At 26.3% G+C, this 18562-nt stretch overlaps 1 protein-coding gene across 3 annotated transcripts; it reads right to left on the bottom strand.

The window, feature by feature from the left end:
- Positions 1-9620: 9620 nt before the first annotated feature.
- LOC105249436 (coiled-coil and C2 domain-containing protein 1-like) lies at positions 9621-18560 on the bottom strand. Of its 3 annotated transcripts, none has more exons than XM_025415055.1 (13): positions 18330-18560; positions 17945-18089; positions 17378-17490; positions 16944-17286; positions 16323-16688; positions 15662-16006; positions 14941-15302; positions 14317-14492; positions 13459-13725; positions 12402-12440; positions 11940-12030; positions 11666-11868; positions 9621-9894 (listed from the first exon to the last, which is right to left on the bottom strand). In XM_025415055.1, the coding sequence occupies exons 1-12, from the start codon at positions 18384-18386 to the stop codon at positions 11749-11751; spliced, it is 2424 nt and encodes an 807-aa protein (XP_025270840.1). In that variant the 5' UTR covers positions 18387-18560; the 3' UTR covers positions 9621-9894; positions 11666-11748. The 3 variants fall into 3 exon arrangements, with proteins under 3 accessions (XP_025270840.1, XP_025270839.1, XP_025270841.1); XM_025415054.1 differs by lacking the exon at positions 9621-9894 and adding an exon at positions 10763-11279; XM_025415056.1 differs by lacking the exons at positions 9621-9894; positions 12402-12440 and adding an exon at positions 10763-11279.
- Positions 18561-18562: the final 2 nt, after the last annotated feature.

Raw genomic sequence — 18562 nt, forward strand, 5'->3', positions numbered from 1 at the left:
ATTGTATGACATAATTTTCATTTAATTAACGCAGCTTCTTGTGTGATATCATTATTAAATTAAAATAGTATTTTGTACAAAGTTAAAATAATATTATTTTGTATAGAATAATTTTTTACAATATATATAATTACAATTTATAAAAAATTATAAATAGAACTCTGCGCCAGCTTGTGCGGATTATCTAAAAACTTTATCCTTTACTTCCGCAATAGAAAATGCGCACGTTGATCGGTCGTGCGGCGACCTTGCACACATACATATATCATGGCATGAAACTGGGTAACGGCATCCAAGAGCACGTGTTAAATTTTTGCTATAACAGCTGCATTTATCACTAGAAAAACAACTCGTTCGCCGAGCCAGCATTATTTGTCGCTGCAACAATCATTATTTTTGCTAATTTATATGGACATTTTGGCGTCATCTATCGTAGAATGTTTCAACAGGGGATCTGAAGAATTAATGAATATTAATATATAATAATTGAGTAATTTTCCTAACAAAATTGGAAAATATTTATGTATATGATAATTTTAATACAAGATGTTCTGCCATTATCGCGTTTGCGCTTAATGGCGGAATAATTAATTGTAAGTAGCATATCTTTTAGAATTGATTTTTCTTTTATAAAATATTTTATAAAAATATTTAGGTATGAATTATTAAACAACTACATAATTATTAAAATTGAAAAAGCGTTTTTATAAACTACATTTTAGGAATGCAAATAAATAATAAATATATATTTAATAAATTTTGAAAAGAGCTTACTTTAAAATTGGAATTTAAAATTCATTCAAATAGCAAGCATGTTATTTTCATGTTAAATGATATTATTTGGTCATCAAATTTTATGTTAAATCGTGATTTACTATTTGAATACAATTAATTATAAAAATATATTTAATATAATAATAGTAATATTATATATAATAAAAGTAATATTAAAGATAAAAATAAATTGAAAAAAATTATAATCTTTCTCTCAATATTTTTATTAAAAAAAAATTATTTTCGAGGTATATAATTACACATTTCAATCTGCATACTTTTTCTTAAAAACAACTGTAGATGCTTTTCAGTAATCATCGAGAAAGTTTGTTTGATAATTACAAAGATGAAGGTTTGTTTGATAATTACAAAGATTTATTTAAAGCTAAGATATTCAAAAATATTTCGTCAGATGTTCGATAACATCTGAATGAAAAGAATTTGTTGAAAATCCATGACATTTATATTGTCACAAGTACTCAATGAGTATCAGCTTAGATATTCCAATTGTAGTGATCGAATATCTAATCGCGACGTTCGAGGACCGCAACCCCTACTTTCTCTGCCTACATTTCCAACGGATAATCCTCGAGTAAATTGTTCATGTATGTGTGTGTATGTGTATGAATGGGTGGGTGTTTGCTGTTGAGGCATTCATTTGTTCCGGGCGCGATGACAGATGACAATGAAGTAGAAATCATGGCCAGAGGGGGTGCGGAACCTGTTTGCCGTTCGTGCCTCAATTATTCTCGGATCATCGTCATGTATCGGTCGCAGAAACAATCAAATGCCGTTATCCGTCGTTATGTCGTCATGATTACAAATGTTAGTTCCAAATCGCAGATTTCTATATATTATACTAGAACAGCGTTGTGTTAAAATTGATGCAAGGGTAGTCATATCTAATTGGATAAATTGATATTGGCTGATAATATTTTTTATTTTTTTCAATGTATTATATATTACATATACTTGATATTGTTCATTGTTTTATTTTTACTTTACGATGTACGTTCACTATCACTATCAATAAATTTTATTTTATTGGGTTTTTCTAACTTAAATAATTAATTAACTATTTTTTTTTAATGTAATATTCATTTCATATGATAATTTATTTTATTAGATTTCTATTTTTTTAATATATAATTATTGTGCGTTCTGATTTTTGCTGTAAAAATCTGTAAAAAAGAGAAAATCATAGAATAATTCAGATGTTTGATTTTTCTGATTAAAGTTTAAACGTCAAAACAAAAAATTAAATTTTCGCATATCAGATTATGAATAGATGGCTAGACATATATCAGAGAAATCATATATCAAAAGAAAGAAGCGTAAGAAAGGAAAACGGAGGCGGCAGGAAACGATGGAATATAGCGGAATCGTGAGCCAAAGAATAGCGGGCTATATTTGTGGGAATTGCGGTTGGATCCTGGGATGCATTTAGCGATTTCCGCCCACGTCGGAAGTTCCGTCATATTTGTCACCCAGTCGTTATTAATGGCACATTTTTATTGTTTTAGCGTAAGAAGAAGAGGGTGCGACGTAAAAGATGAGCTTTTGAGAATCGAACGATCGAAAGCAGCTTTTTCTATATAGCTATTAAATTTAATAGCCGTCAAAGCAAGGCGCTTTTATGTCTTTGCTCTAATATCTTATTTATCGCTAATAAACATTCAAGGATTTCTTTTAATTGTTATAATATGTTCAAATAATGCACGTGCATTAATACAATGATTTAAATTATGAAACAGGATTTTTAAATTGTATCTCGTACAATAATAAAAAAATTTAACAAATGTTATTTAAAAGATTAAGAGAAATTGATAACAGACTTAATAAAAATAAGACTCTCTCTCTCTCTCTCTCTCTCTCTCTTTCTCTTATAAAAATGTATATTTTCGTATAAAAGAATACGCCAAATGTCTATTATTAATATTATATATTAATCACACATTATTCCGCCAAATTTTTATTATGGCTCTAACTGAAAATTTCATTAATCTATTGTTTTTAAAAAATTATTTTAAAATAAATAATAAAAGAATTAGTTTTTAGTGTAATAAAATTTGTACATTACGAAAGGATAGAGGAAGCCGATTACAGAAGATCTCGATATTCTTTAATGATACTAAAGATATCAAAAATAGATACAAAAAGAATAGATGAAAAAAGAAACAAAAATTAGAAAGAAAAATTAGAAGAGATTCTTTCACAACAAAAAAATCATATTTTATGAAAAGAAAACATTTAGTTTTCTTGTTATTTACATCTCTACTCTAAATCGCATACAGATAGAGGAATATAAGTCATATACATGTAAAGCTATGGCAAAGAGCAATATTATCCTCCCGTGTAAAACAATTCTCCGGTCAAAGATAGGCGGGTCTCGATAATACGTATTAAGCGACACGTTATAGCTTTTTTAATGATATCGCTTGCAGTTGAATTAATTCTACTCGCTCACGCATTGCAGGGGCTGGACTTCCTGGTAACGAATTTATTAATAACCGGTGGCCGCGAGCTCTTGTAAGCCAATTGCTGACTACAGCGATGCAACGAGAAACGTATCGCATCGCGTTGCATCGCATCAGATACCTCTCTCTCTCTCTTTCTTTCTCTCTCTCTCTCTCTTTCTCTTATATCGTGGTATCTTGAAGACCGAGGGCGACCTTCGTGCACCCGAGATTGCACGCGCGAGGACATTTTTGCGACGTTCTTTCTAACTGTGCGAATAGAGAGAGAAAGAGAGGCACGCGTTCTTTAATCTAAACAGTATCGATACGTATAGATTCAAAAAGATCAATAAAGGACACGACCTCATTTATATGTATGTACATCCGTTTCGCATGCATATTGGAGTCGATCAACTCAGGGAGGTCTCGAATGACGTAATTTTCCTACGCGATATGTGAAGCTCTTTACGTGGACAGTGAAGACATAACAATAATCACGACAGATTAGAGTGGAATATCTTTGTTACACTATTACATAGTTGAAATTCATACCATAGATACTACAAGATAGCAATATGATAACTCGATTCTTATTTAAGAAAATAAAAACTTGATTGCTGGATTTTTATATAAGTTCATTTTTTTTTTCTGAGAATTTCTCGATTTTCGATGAAGCAAATTTTTTAAAAAAGTCAATTATTACATATTTTTAATTTTACGAAATAGAAATTCATGATACATTTTAACGGTTCTTCATTAATACAATCTTGATATATTTATGCATCGAGACTTTTAGTTTCAAGAGAAAAATTTCCAACATTTAATATATATTTATATAGTTAAATATATGTATAATTAGAAAAAAATATGAGAAAGAGAGAGAGAGAGAGAGAGAGCGAGAGAGAGAGAGCGAGAGAGAGAGAGAGAGAGAGTACTATTATACTATATTATATATACCTGATATTAAGTAATAAAAAGCTATTTTTATCTTAAATAAATAGGTTGTCTTATAATAGGTTGATATATACTACTTTCTAATAGTAAGAATAATTACATATAATATATTTATATGAAAATATCTTCAAATTTTCATCGATTCCGATGAAAATTTCCGATGAAAATTTTCCGATTTTCTTGTATCTGATCAAAATGTTGCACAGAAGCGAGGTAACAATGCGGTAACGTTAGTGAATCACAACGAGGCGGCAAAACTCCTCGGGTGTCAGGTCGCATTTGCCATCCGCAATCAACACTCCACGTAGTTCCAGTGACGTCACGTCCGGTCGTATGCGCCGAATAAGCAGAAACCGCGTAACCGAACTCTATCCACGGGGAATGGTTTCGAAAAAGAAGAGATACACCGCCATGAAGCACGTGTCGCATCGGGAGACACGTCGTGTCGGAACGCGACATGTTTCAACCTACGGAGAAAACAAAGAGGAGACAACATCGTTTAAAATTACTCTAAGATGAAGGTATATATATGCATATTTTCTTATTGTGCATATATCTTTTTTTATTTGATTTTATTAAATATATAAATTTCTTATATCCAATTTTTGTCTTCAAAAAATGGAAAAAGACACGTTATTTGCTTATTCTTAATATGTATGTGTATGATTGCCTTAAATTATGTAAATTATTTTGTTTAGTTTTAAACATGACATATATTTATATGGGTATGTCTAATATCGGTATTAAATTTTTACCTGTATAGTAATTTCTAAAAATCTTCTTAATCTTTCGATATTTTTTCCTAGTAGTATGTTGCTGAGTTTCTGGCAAAAATTTAATGCAGATTTTCTGCTTAATCCGTTCATGTCAGAACGCAGAAATTCACGCATATACACCAAGGTTCAAGAGCGCGTCCCGATCTTGACCTAGTTTAAGAGAAAAAAAATTAAGTCAGATACTTCTTGATCAGATCTCGTAAATAGTAATAAAAAATGTGTAGCGCGCGTGTAATATACTCGGGATATCTGTGACATTCTCGCATTCCATAAATTGTCCTATATTTCATATATATAATGTAAAATTGTGTCCTCTGAAATGTTAAAAGAATATAAATTGATTAAGTTTCTATTTGTTTCTTATAGACAACTCACACAAAAACATCATATGTTAATAATTGTAATTTCAAAAAAGAAAAAATATATTCTTATATATTCTTAACAATGTTTATTTTTATTTATTATATATATATATATATATATGTATTAGTATGTATTAGTATAGTGAATAATTCGTCAGTTTTAAAAACATATTTTTCCCATTTGGATTTTATTTGCTTCAGAATTAGAAATCATGTTATCAAAATTGCGATACAGTCTGATAATCATTGGCAAATGTTTGGTAGATAAAAATTTCTATTTTAAATATTATGGTAGATATTTCTATTTTAAATTAGATTTTAAATTAAATTAAAATAAGATTATAGATTGATTTTAGTAATTTTCTCTATTTTTTAACATTAATCATATTTCTTATAATTCTTTATACATTTAATAATTATTAATGCATAACTTAACATTATAAATTATTGAAATTATTAAATTCCAATTCAATGTAGTATTTGCTAAGGTTCATTATTTGGTATACACTCTAAGAGAGAGAATAATAAGAGTAGAGAGAGTAATAAGAGAAATATTATTACAATATATTGTAATAAGGAAAAATCTAAATACTTCTTACTTGCATATTTGAAAACTTCAAATAAGCAATAATTTTAATAATAATTTTATAGTTTTGATTAAAAATTTAAATAATTAAAAATAATCAATGAAATTACCAGCAACATTCCGCGAAAATAAAATTGTCAATAAGCAAATAAGATCTCCGTATGCAATTCATAGCAAATATAAGCAGCAGTTATGGCACGTGGGGATTTTAATCATATTTACTTCGCCTGATAAGAATTATAAAATGCATGGCAGCTAGTACGCGCGTGTATGCGATACATAGGATGTATCACATAAAGTGTTAGAAGATGTTATCTCCGAAACTATTAAAGATAGCGATGGAATTTTTTTAGCATTTTTTATGTGATTTGTTGGGACTTTTTAAATGACAGATAAAGTATTGCTATTTCCTAAAAATCTCTTAAAAGAGACTAAAAAGATGATACTTATTGTTAATATTTTTAAATGGAATAGTATATGAATTCCTGTATTAAATAGATCTTTTTAATATAATATTTACTTAATTAATGTTTTTTTCATATTTTATAAAAGTTATGATAAAAAATATTTTTCAGTGACTTGAAGACTACTGGATGTTTTCATATAAATTCATTTTATTTATTTTCTAATAAATATTATATATAATAATTGTTCAAAATATAATCTATACATTAATTTCCGAACATTTTGTTAATTTTTTAAAATATTTTCTTGAATATTAACTTTTTTAGCATTTGCATAATATTAATAACATATTCACAGTTTCATTAAAATTTTGGCATCTTTTAAAGAATCATCTACCTCACTTATTGCAATTATTTTTCTATCAAACCAATCAAGTTGACAGATATGTCGATAAATTCTTTGAAGAAGTGTTTGTAAACAAGCTTCACATAATTTAAGAAACAATCTCCAACAGCGAAAAATGATATGAAAGAATTAACAAATGTTTGGAAATGAATGGATAATATTTAATATTTATTATAATAGTTTTTGTAACATTTATTAAGAAAAATATTAAATAATTTTATATTAACAACCATGGTTTTCAAATCACTAAAAAATATTTTTGTCAACTTTTGAACTATAAAATATGAAATAACGTTTTAAATATTAAAAAAAAATTCGAATAGATTATATTAAAAGAGATCTATTAAAAAATACAAAAATTTATATACTATTTCATTTAAAAAAGGAAATAGTATATTGCCTTTTTTTAAAAGACGATGAAAAGAAAGTACTTCTCTATTTAATAGATCTGAACAAACTGAATAAATTGCAAAAAAATTTTTCTCGCTTAAATAATTTTGGAGAAAACACTTTGTAATATTTTATGTATGTGCTATAATTCCGAACCTTTAATCTTCTAATACACATAACATTGATTTATCTCGATTCATAATTTATTTCGCAACTGAGATTTCATGTCATCATTGAACTTCGAATAAGAACATTGTAACATATTTGGAGAGATAAATAGTTGCTAATGTCAAAGTTTATCCTATGACATGACTCAAAAATATTTCATTTTTTTACATTCCACATACACAACATCATCGAAAACAGTTGTTTCTTCATAATTTCAAATTTCTAATTTGAAAGCTATTTATAACTAAACTGCATATATGCAAAATATATCAGTTAATCTTCAAATTAATGTGTATATTGCAAAATTATGTTAGATTAACTTTTATTTGTAAATATATACCAAATACAATGTTTATTGATCTTTAATCTATAGACCACTATCTAAATCGAACTCATATATCTTTATGCAAATTTTTAATTTTGTATAAATTAAATAATAGGAGAATCTCACATATATCAATATAAAGAAAAAAAAAGTGTTCCTGCTTTAGAATTGAAATAATTATCTCCTTATGAAATTGTAATTGAATACTATAATTTTGTTATTTTGAAGCTTTTCACTCTTGTAACTGTTATGTATGTATGTTTATGCGTAAGTACGTGCGTTTGAGAGTGGATGTGTATAATGAGTCCAAAATTTCTATTGAATATTTAGAGAAAGATTTCTATTGAAATCTTACATACTTATATGTATACTGGAAGAAACATAGCAGCTTTTTACTTTCATATGTAATATTACTATATAATATATCCACTGTAATATGTATAAAATAGAAAAATTGATTTTTTTTTATGCAAAAATATCGAAAATATAAAATAATTTTTTATTCTTAAAATATTATGTTTTTGAGGAAAATATAATTTTGAGAATTAAACAAATAATAATGCTTTCTCTTTTTCTTTTAACATAAAAGTTTAAACCTTTCCTCTTATTGTTGATCTCTCTATAAGTAATTAAAAAATATATAAATAAAACAGAAAAAAAATATCAGAAAAAAATATTAAACTATTTTACTTTGTTCTTAATTTTTTCGGAGAATTTCTAGAGCAATTAAAAAATTAATTAGCAATAAGTACATCTACGAAAATGTAACTGCATGTAATAAAATAATAACAAAATTTGAGATAAATACAAACATCTGAAAAGAATCAAGATATATAATACATGATTAAAAATCCATGAAAATTATTTCTGTAGCTAATTTCCATTTTTTTATTGCCATCAGAGAATCTCTTTTCTCAAGATTAAAAAAAAATTAAGACTTAAAATTAAAATTGTTAATTGTTAGATAATCTATCAACTTTGACATTAATATTAAACATATATACGGTAATATTTAAATATAAAAGAAAATCTAGACGTTAATCGCTTATTGAAAACCATAAAATGATTGATTACATTGTAGAATATTTGCAAAAAAAAGCAACAAATGTGAAAGGAAATGCCGTTTTTGATAATTCTCATCGCGCTCGAAAGAATGAGACAACGGGTGGTACAAATCGAGATAGAGGTAAAGGGTTAAGCGAATAAACATCATTAATTTGTACGCGGGAACTTGCAACCGATTCTGGGGCGGAGGCTAAAAGGTCAACATTACCCGCGGTTACGTGTATACATGGCAAATACCAAGCACCCCGAGGGTATACGTTCATCCTGATCGAAGCTCTGAGTTTTCAGACGGTCGGAGAACTGAAAGATCCCTCTATGGCCGACCTAATTGTCTAATTGGCAAATAAATCCCATTGTTTTCCGATCATGCGATAGATGTACAATGTACAGCACTTGATTTAACACAATCCTTCTTCCGAATTTTCAGTGATTCAAAGCCTTTAAAGGTTTCTTTAAACGTGAACAACATGCAGTGAGTAAAAATATAAAAAAAATTTTTTTTTAAGTAGAAAATAAACATTGACAAAATTTGATTTTTTTCTTTATTTGTTTAAATGCAATATTACGTTTTATATTTTTTTATTAATATAATTAAAAAAATTGAAGTTATTATATGTTTATCTTTTTTCGAAAACAATTTTAATGAGTTAATAACATTCTTATATCAAATTACATCAAACATGACATGAATTTTTAATTAGATACATAACAAACATTTTTATTATACATCTAATAAAAAATTATTATTCGAATTATATCATGTTTGATATTATTGTAATCTTTGTGAAACAGAAAAAGAGAAAAATATATTTAAAAGATAAAAAAACTAATGAAAGAAAAATTCTAATAAAAAAACAAACAATCTCTTAATATGTTAAAACAAGAATAAAAAAGAATTCTTATTAGCATATATTTTGAAATAACTAGATGATTACAAGTATGAAAATTCGGCCTTGTAAAAGAGAAGAGCTTCTAAAATATATTCTTAAAATAGGAACCCGTATACAGGTTGAGAAATGAACTAATAGCATAGCTAACTGGGAAGAGGCAGAGTTGAACGATTATCGGACAATAGTTTGTTAGTGAGGTTCACCTGCTGTATTGTTCTCCGAGAAACGTGGATTCAGCTCTAGCGTACGAATTATTCTGTTTCCATGTGTAAATCACATAATACACATATCTATTTAAAATCCGAGAAATCGTTTCGCGCTATCTTCTTAAGTACAATCTATAATAATGATAATAATTTACAATAATGATGGAGAGAGGCATGTATCACATAACTATATTTTTGCATTTAATGATAAAACGGATGTAAATCTAAAAAAGTTCAAATATATTATAATGATAATGAAATATGTTTCTACATATATAATGATAATGAAATATGTTTCTACATATAATAAAACATAAAATCGTCAATTTTTATTAATTTTAATATAAGAAAAAATATAATATTTAAGAGAATGTTACTATTTATTTCATATAAATGCTTTATTTATGTATATACGAGATTGATTTCTCTAATCAATATATTTATCAAGAGCATTAATAATATTGAAAAAATTGCTCTAAGAAAATAACTATTATTTCTTCTCTCTTCGAAACCATATAATTGAATCATATAATCTGTACAGAAATGTACAAATTTTTTATATTTTGTCTTTTTATATAGATATTTAAATATTTTATAAATCAAATTCTTTAATGTTGTTATTAAATTTGTATTATTTTTCGCGCAAATTACTATATATATTTATATTATATATTTTTGAAAAATAAAACATTTTTTAACATATTCTTCAATTTTTAATTTTTTTTCGTAGCATTAGTTTTTTAATTCAGAAATTTAAATTATGTTCAAAAATTGTATATATATTTTATAAAAATATATAGAATTTGAAAATTAAGAAAATAATTATTCATATTATACATGTAATTATAAACTATTAAACTGATGAAATTCAAAAAAATTGAAGAAATGTTTCACAATGAATTCCATAAAATTTTTTAATAAGAAAAGAAGGAAAAGAAAAAGAGCGTATATATAAAAATAAATTTTTATAAATTATATATTACTATAAATATATATAGTCTCAGAATAAACAAAATATTAGCAAGTTTGCTAGCAGATTGGCGTCAACGATTAATCAATATTCCCATTGAACTTGTGTTCTGTCATTAATCATAACTACGTTGCAATTATTCCAAGGCCTGTTTGATCTCTTCAAAATTATCATCATAATTTGTTGAGTATATTTCTGTCTACATTGCATATTCTGAACATTATTTAATCAGTTCTATTTCTGTATCTAATTTTTTCATTTAACAAATTTTTTCATACTTTTGCAAAATTATCATCTCGACGGACATTTGGCTCTTAAATATATACGTACACACATACACTTACGCGCGCAACATACTAATATACAGGCTGTCATTTTAATGTGAATAAATTTAATAACATGTCGAAAACATAATGCATTAAAAAAATTTTTCAAATCAAAAGTTGTAAAATCTAGAGAAGCCATCAAATAAATCTAGATTTTGAGTCCGGAGCTCAATTTGGGTGCCCACAATCGGACATCCTATATAAAACATATATAGATGTTCCTAAAATAATATATACATTATATATATATATATATATATATATATATATATATATATATATATATATAATGTATTAATAATATATTTATAATGTATTAATAATATATCATATAATTTTTTATTTTTCAAATAATCATTTTCACTCATTATATATAAATAAAAATAATTTACTCCCTAAAGGCATTTTTTACTTTACAAGCAAAAAGTCAAAATCGCACTTATGTATTATAAATTGCATTGTAGTTCATCTATTGTAATTTCATACAGAATATTTACATGTTTGCATCTTATTTGTTATACATTTACTTATATATGTTTTTTATATCGCGCATATATATTTAAATTACATATATTAATATATATATTTAAAAAATACAGTAACTTACTTCTGATGCGTATTATTTTAAAGGCCCCATAATTCAAAAATGACAAATTAACAATAAATTATTAAACTGCATTCAATCATCCATCATTGATCAATAGTTAACCATTTATCTGTGACGTTTTCTATTTGCTTAAAAAGAATTGGATTTCTTAAACGGATTTTTAATTCTAGTTTTCCTCCTGTTACTTTTCTGCCATCCTTAAGCTGAAATAATATAATAAATTTTCTTTCTTATTCTGGACATAGAAAGAGTGCAAAATAAATTATTTAATTACCGGAAAGGAATCATGTAGAGTACACTGGGACTCGAGAGGTTGTAACTTAACCGTCACTGTACCCAATAGACTGTCACTTCGGAGGAAACCTCTGCAACATTGCAGAATATATTACAAGAAATATAAAAAAATACATATTAATATAAAAATATAAAAAAGAAACACATCAAGCATGTTTTCATGTTGCAGAAATTCAGATATACGTTGTTACAGATTGCTCATGTAATACAATGGAATCTATCATTATTACATAATACAATTTCACATATATAATTCATTCAATGATTTACAAATATTACAATAATTTTGCATATACATTTATTCTTGCAAACGCTATTGCTTCTTTTTATAGGAAGAACATAGTATGTATAATAATGCCAGGATTGCTCTTAAAAATGTATCATCAAAATCTCTGTGCATGTAACAAATTGTATATTCTACAGGATTTGTAGGATGCCGTACCTGGGATGAGAGCAGCATAAAATGGGATTCAGTGAGCATCTGCAAGCAACGTTCTATTTTTTATGATACTCTCACAGTACAGCTTCTTAATATTAATATAATTAATATTTAACTGTCCTCTCATATTTAACTAGCTTCTAACATCTAACATGTATATATATAAATTCAAGCAAAAAAGAGGAATAATTAATTTTTATTTTTATAGTTAAATTTTAAAAAATATAGCAATTACATTACAATCACTAAAGACATTGATTATTTGTCTGAGAGAAATCCAACTTACTTCTTTTAAACAAGAAAGAAATACAGATATTTGCAAAAGGAAGAGCATTATATAAACTATCATACACTATAACACTATTATACAAAATACTATTATGAAAACAAAAAAATAAAACTTTTTAAATTAATAAAAAATTATTGTATATACTTGCTATTATTGTATACAATAGCAAGTAACTATTAATGTGTGTCTGTAATAAAATTATTTCCCAGACAAATAAAAACAATTTTTCTATACAAAATTATAGGTTGTTTTTTATTCCAGATTTTTAATTTATAGGTTTTTAAATGTGAATTTGTTAAAAAAATTAAACTCAATATTTCTTTCAAAAGACAAGAAATATTTCTTTCTTTCTCTTCCATCTTTCTTTTCCCCTTTCTGCTCTCTTTCCCCCATTTCTATCACCTTACCTGCTCCTTTTCTCTTTTTTTCATAGAAAAATGTTATAATTTCCTAAATCTAAAACACTTATATCTTAGATCTTTTCATAAACTTCATTAATTTGTTATAACAATCAATAGTTTAAGATAATTTAATAATATTCTGGATATGCTATAAATGTTATAAATTATAAAATGTGATATTAAATTAATGTATGTCAAATTTAACATTTTCATGCTCACTAATGTGGTCAAACTATTTCATAATCATGAAATTTACGTGCATAATGCAATTGTGAATTTTTAACAGTATTTTATCAAGCAGTAATACATTAAAATTCAAATTAATAATAAAAACTAATGTTAAACGCTATTGATATTAATATTGAATTACCCTTTTGCCCAAACTTCACATTTTAAAGCATGCCGTTTAAAGGCTCTTTGGCATTGTCTAGAAGTACGATTTATAATCCCATTCAGAGGAAATACACCTTGGTATTCAGGATTGGCAGAATCTTTGATTGTCGATGTTCTATCTGTAGGATGATTATCCGACGGAAATGGAAATTCAAACATAACATATGTGTCTGCCTCTCGAGGATAATTGATTCCTCTAATTATAGAAATTTCGATATCACTGTCATTTAAATCAATGGAACACCTGAAAAAATTTAATTTTATTCAAATTTAATTTTAATAATACGAATTTATTTTCTCTATAATCTGGCAAAGAAGATATTGAACAAAATGATTGAAATAATAGTGTACATTTTTTCATGAATAAAAATATTAGTTATTTAATTTTTTCTTATTGTAAGCTTTTCTTTTTAAAAAAAAAGATAAAAAGTCTACTTGTTAATGAAATATTATATTTTCTGTTCACAAATTGTTATAAATTTAACTAAAATATAATTAAACAAATCGACATTATGGATAAATAAATTAATTCTAGAAAAATGTTTAGAAAAATTAATTCAAAAAATTATTATTTGTTGGTGTAATATTTTGTTCTAATTAAAAAACACATGACAAGCATTTAAAAACCATCCCTAAGAAACATTTTGGAAATTATTTTTAAGCTGGAAAATACATTGCATTAAACATAATATGGATTTTTTAAAATAAATAATTTTTGAATTGTTTTGTAAACTTTTAAAAATATACTTTTTTCTGATATCATCTCTTCTCATTTCTATTTATCCATATACATTTATATTTGAATCAATAGTAAAGAAAATAAATATATACTAACTGTACTATTTGATAGGTTTTCACTTCATAATGATGTTGCGGTGGTGGCAGTAAATCGCGTTTTCGAACTCTTAGCATATCTAAATCTCGCGTGTAACCAAGTGCTAGTCGTTCCCATCTATTATATGCAGGAACATCTCCTAATGCTTTTGAATGATCTCGTGTAGATAAACACCACTGCGAAATTAAATAATAAAAAGTTATATAAACTGTACAATATAAATTGTACAATTGTTGGCTTATAATGCTATTGATGGCTTATGTTGATACTCAAGTAGTTTCAATAATTATGTAAAATATATATTTTCAATATTATTCATTACTTTAATCTATTTAACAAAATAAAAATAAAAAAATTTTACTCTAATTTAAATAATTTTAACGAAATCTAGTTAAATAATTATGCACACAGTTATGTAAAATGTATATATAAAGTGTTTCGCGATTAAACGTTTTAACTTTGATCTTCTAATCAGATCTTATTTAAAATGATTTCAAAAATCTGTCCTTAACAGATAACAATTTTGTTCTAAAATATTGTATGTATGTAAGTGTGCATGTGTGTGTTGTATGTTTAGACAGTTAATTATTTTTATTAAAATCCTAAAAAATATTTTATTATTACCTTAATTTGTTTAATTAATTGAGTTTCAAGATTTTCGTAAATTTGATCATTTGTTCCACTCGAGCCTTCCAAAAAATCTTCGGTAGATACTAATACAAAATTTTCATCTTTCTGACTTATACTGAGTTCTACTTTTTCAAGAGGTGACAACGGAATCGAATTCATATCGACAGGTAATCCAGCTTTGCTAGCTTCAATTAAAGGTTGTATCCCTTTAGCTTGCTTTAGATAATCACGCGCCAAATCCATATCCCCATCTTGTTTTGCATTTAAAGCAGCTTGCTTTAATTCGCGCTGCCGCAGTTGTAATTGTATCATTTGCTTTTCCGCACGCGATGTAATTCTGTGACTTGGTTTTTGTCCTAATGAAAAATATAGTAAAAGAAATATAATACATAAATATTATATATATATATATATATATATATATATATATATACACATATATTTAAATTAAAAAAATTTAAATTTAATTTAAATTTAAAATTGGAAAAACAACTTCAAGAATATGTAAATTTAATAGTATAAAAATAATTAAAAAATTAAGTTTACAATAACAAAAAGTTTATTTAATCTAATTTTTTTCCAAAGTTATAAACTTATTTATGTATACTTCAATAAGTATTATAAATTAAATTTAAAGTAGAAAAGCATTTATTCAATCAAAATTTTGCTTATATTTTGTGAAATAAATAAATATATATATTTCATTATTCTTTACCTATTTTAGGAGAAGGAACGGGCGCTTTTGGTGATATAGGTTTTGTTACAATATTATCTTCAGGTGATTTGGGCTGAGCTACAGATTGTGCAGTGGTATCATTATTTTGCGAAGTAGACAGTGGTGGAAAACCAGGTGGAACAGGAAGTTCATCTAGAGGTACTGGTTTTCCACTTATGTGTGACTTAATAGCATCTTCAAATTGTTTGCAAATTCTACCATATCTGCGTGCCTTAGAAGTATTACCCTCAGCTTCAGCAGCCACTTTTGTTCTCCTGTACACTTCCAAACGTTCTTTAAGAGCACCTTCAATATCTTCAAGACCAAGTTTTGCTTGTGAATCAGCTGTTAATAATAATCCACATTCATGTTAATATAAAATATAATAAAATAAAATATAATATAATATAAATATATGCTTTTTTTATCTACTACAATTTAAACAATATGCAAACAATTATTTCGTACATACAAGTAAATACCAAAGAACAGAATATGGAGATAAATTTGGAAATATTAATTGTTAGTATGTATATATATTTTTATTTTTCCCCATTTCAAAAGCACAAATCGATAATGCAATATTTTTTTTTGCATTTGCAATATTTTTATAATAAATATATATAATTTTTTTTTTATTTTTGCCTGTTATGTGTGTTACCTGTATCTGTAGATTGTTGCTGAATTTCGCTTTCTTCTTTCATCACTGGTGGTACAATATCTGCTGAAGAAGGTAGAGTTGGAGTAGGTGGCATATCTGACAAATCAATCTTCTCACCCGCAGCAACTGCAGCAATAACTATGTCGAACTGTTTCACAGTTTTTACATACTGCAGTGCTTGCTCTTTATTACCCGCCTTCTTCCATGCAACTGCAGCAGTCTTATATTTTTGTTGTTGGTCTTTTAATTTAGTTAAAGCTTCTTGATCAACTGTGACATCTGCCGTTGGTTCAGAAAGACCATCATTTGAAACTGCATCTGACGTAGCAGATGATTCATTAACTTCAGTTGGTGATATTTCTTTTGCTACAAAAAAAGTAATATAGTATTCATAAAATGAAAATTGATGTCATAAATTTTCAAACAACGCTTAAAAAATAGAGCTATGATAAAATAATTAATGTGCTTTTTTAAATAACATGATATATTATCATATTAGGTTTTAATTATTTAAAATGTATATTATTTGAATATTAGTACTGAACAGTAATCTTTTGATTTTTTGATAACAATAGATAAATAAAGATAACAATAGCATATGCATATCAAAGAATAAATTACCTGCATTTTTAACTGTAGATTCTGCAGTTGCAGAAGGAGGCAAAAGTGGAGGAATATCAGCTTCATTTATATTTCTGCCTGATTGTGCAGAAACCAACATTTCCTTGAGTGTTTTTACACCTCTGCTATATCTTTTAGCCCTACTAGATTCATTTTCATTTCTTGCCTTTTGTTCAGCTTTTTCATAAATCATTAGTCTTTCTTGCAATAGTTTGGTCATTTCATGCATAGAATTATTTTCTTCTGCAGTAGGTTCATTAGGTTCTGCTTGTTCTTCTACTATTTCAGGAATTTCTGTCTCTTCTGCTATAATTTCATCTCCTGTGAGCATTTGTAATTCTTTCTAAAACAATAAAAAGAATAATATTAAATTCAAGCCTTACACCGTATTAATTATAATGTTGTAGTATAATCAAATATTGTTTATTACATACTAGTAATGTAGGATCATCATTTTCTTCAGATGGTTCCTCATCAGAATTTGTATCCTTCATGGACTCAGCTATCATTTCATCCAAATTTACATTCGTAACAGCTTTACGTGTAACTATAACATTTATATATATTATACAAATGCAAATATAGACTAACAATATAGACTATGCTTTTAATCCAACAATTATAATATAAGATATCCTAAGAGAAACCTAATATTTCTTTATTCAAAATATTCTTATCACAAACATAAACTAGAAACTTTTTATGAAGTTATAATTATTAAAAACCAATGTTCTTTATTTAATTTCATGAGTATAATCTCAATAAGTATCTCTTTCTTTCTTTAACCTTAATAAGAAATTTTTTTCATTAAAATTTTCATAATAGTAACATATATACAAAGAGAGAAATTAGCAAAATGATACAAAAATTTTTCATAAACCATTTTTTTTTCAATATTTTATTTAAATTGTATTATATGTTCATTCATTCAATTTTATTTTACTGCATCTTATATAGATATGGATTTTATATATGAAATTTGTAAAACTTTATTAACTTACTATTGCGTCTACTTTTGTAGCCTGTATCATTACCAGCTGCCAAAGCAGCTAATTCAGCTTCTAAGTCTTCATCGTTATCATCATCTCTTATCGTATTATCATCAATATTGCCCATATTTATATCAGGTACTTCAAAGATGCCAAACTAAACATTATAGATAATGAAAAAGGAAATCCATTACAAACATTACTGACATTTTTATACATAAATCGAGTTTAAAAGGAGACAAATATATTTATATATATATATATATATTTGAGATCCGAAAGAGAAAACTAAAATTATATAGTTTAATTTAAAATATAATATACAAACATATGAATTTCAAAAATATTAGTATGTGAAAAAGACTTTGCACTACGTATTAAGAATATTATTAGTCACCTGTTCTAAGTCACCGACTGGCCTGGGTCGTTTCAATTCTTTTTTCTTGCCAAACATATTAACGGCGATATAATACACAAATGTGTTTAGGAATTCAGACTCATTTGGAAAGAACACTGAAATCTGAAGGATTAAATTGTTATTATAATCGCACACTTTATCAATATATAGACGTAGTAAGTACAGAGAGAAGAACAAGAGACGCCATGATTAAGTCCGTTAAGTATGGCTGG

Source organism: Camponotus floridanus, unplaced genomic scaffold (genome assembly GCF_003227725.1).
Source record: "Camponotus floridanus strain SB8 unplaced genomic scaffold, Cflo_v7.5 scaffold96, whole genome shotgun sequence".
NCBI classification, from domain to species: domain Eukaryota; kingdom Metazoa; phylum Arthropoda; class Insecta; order Hymenoptera; family Formicidae; genus Camponotus; species Camponotus floridanus.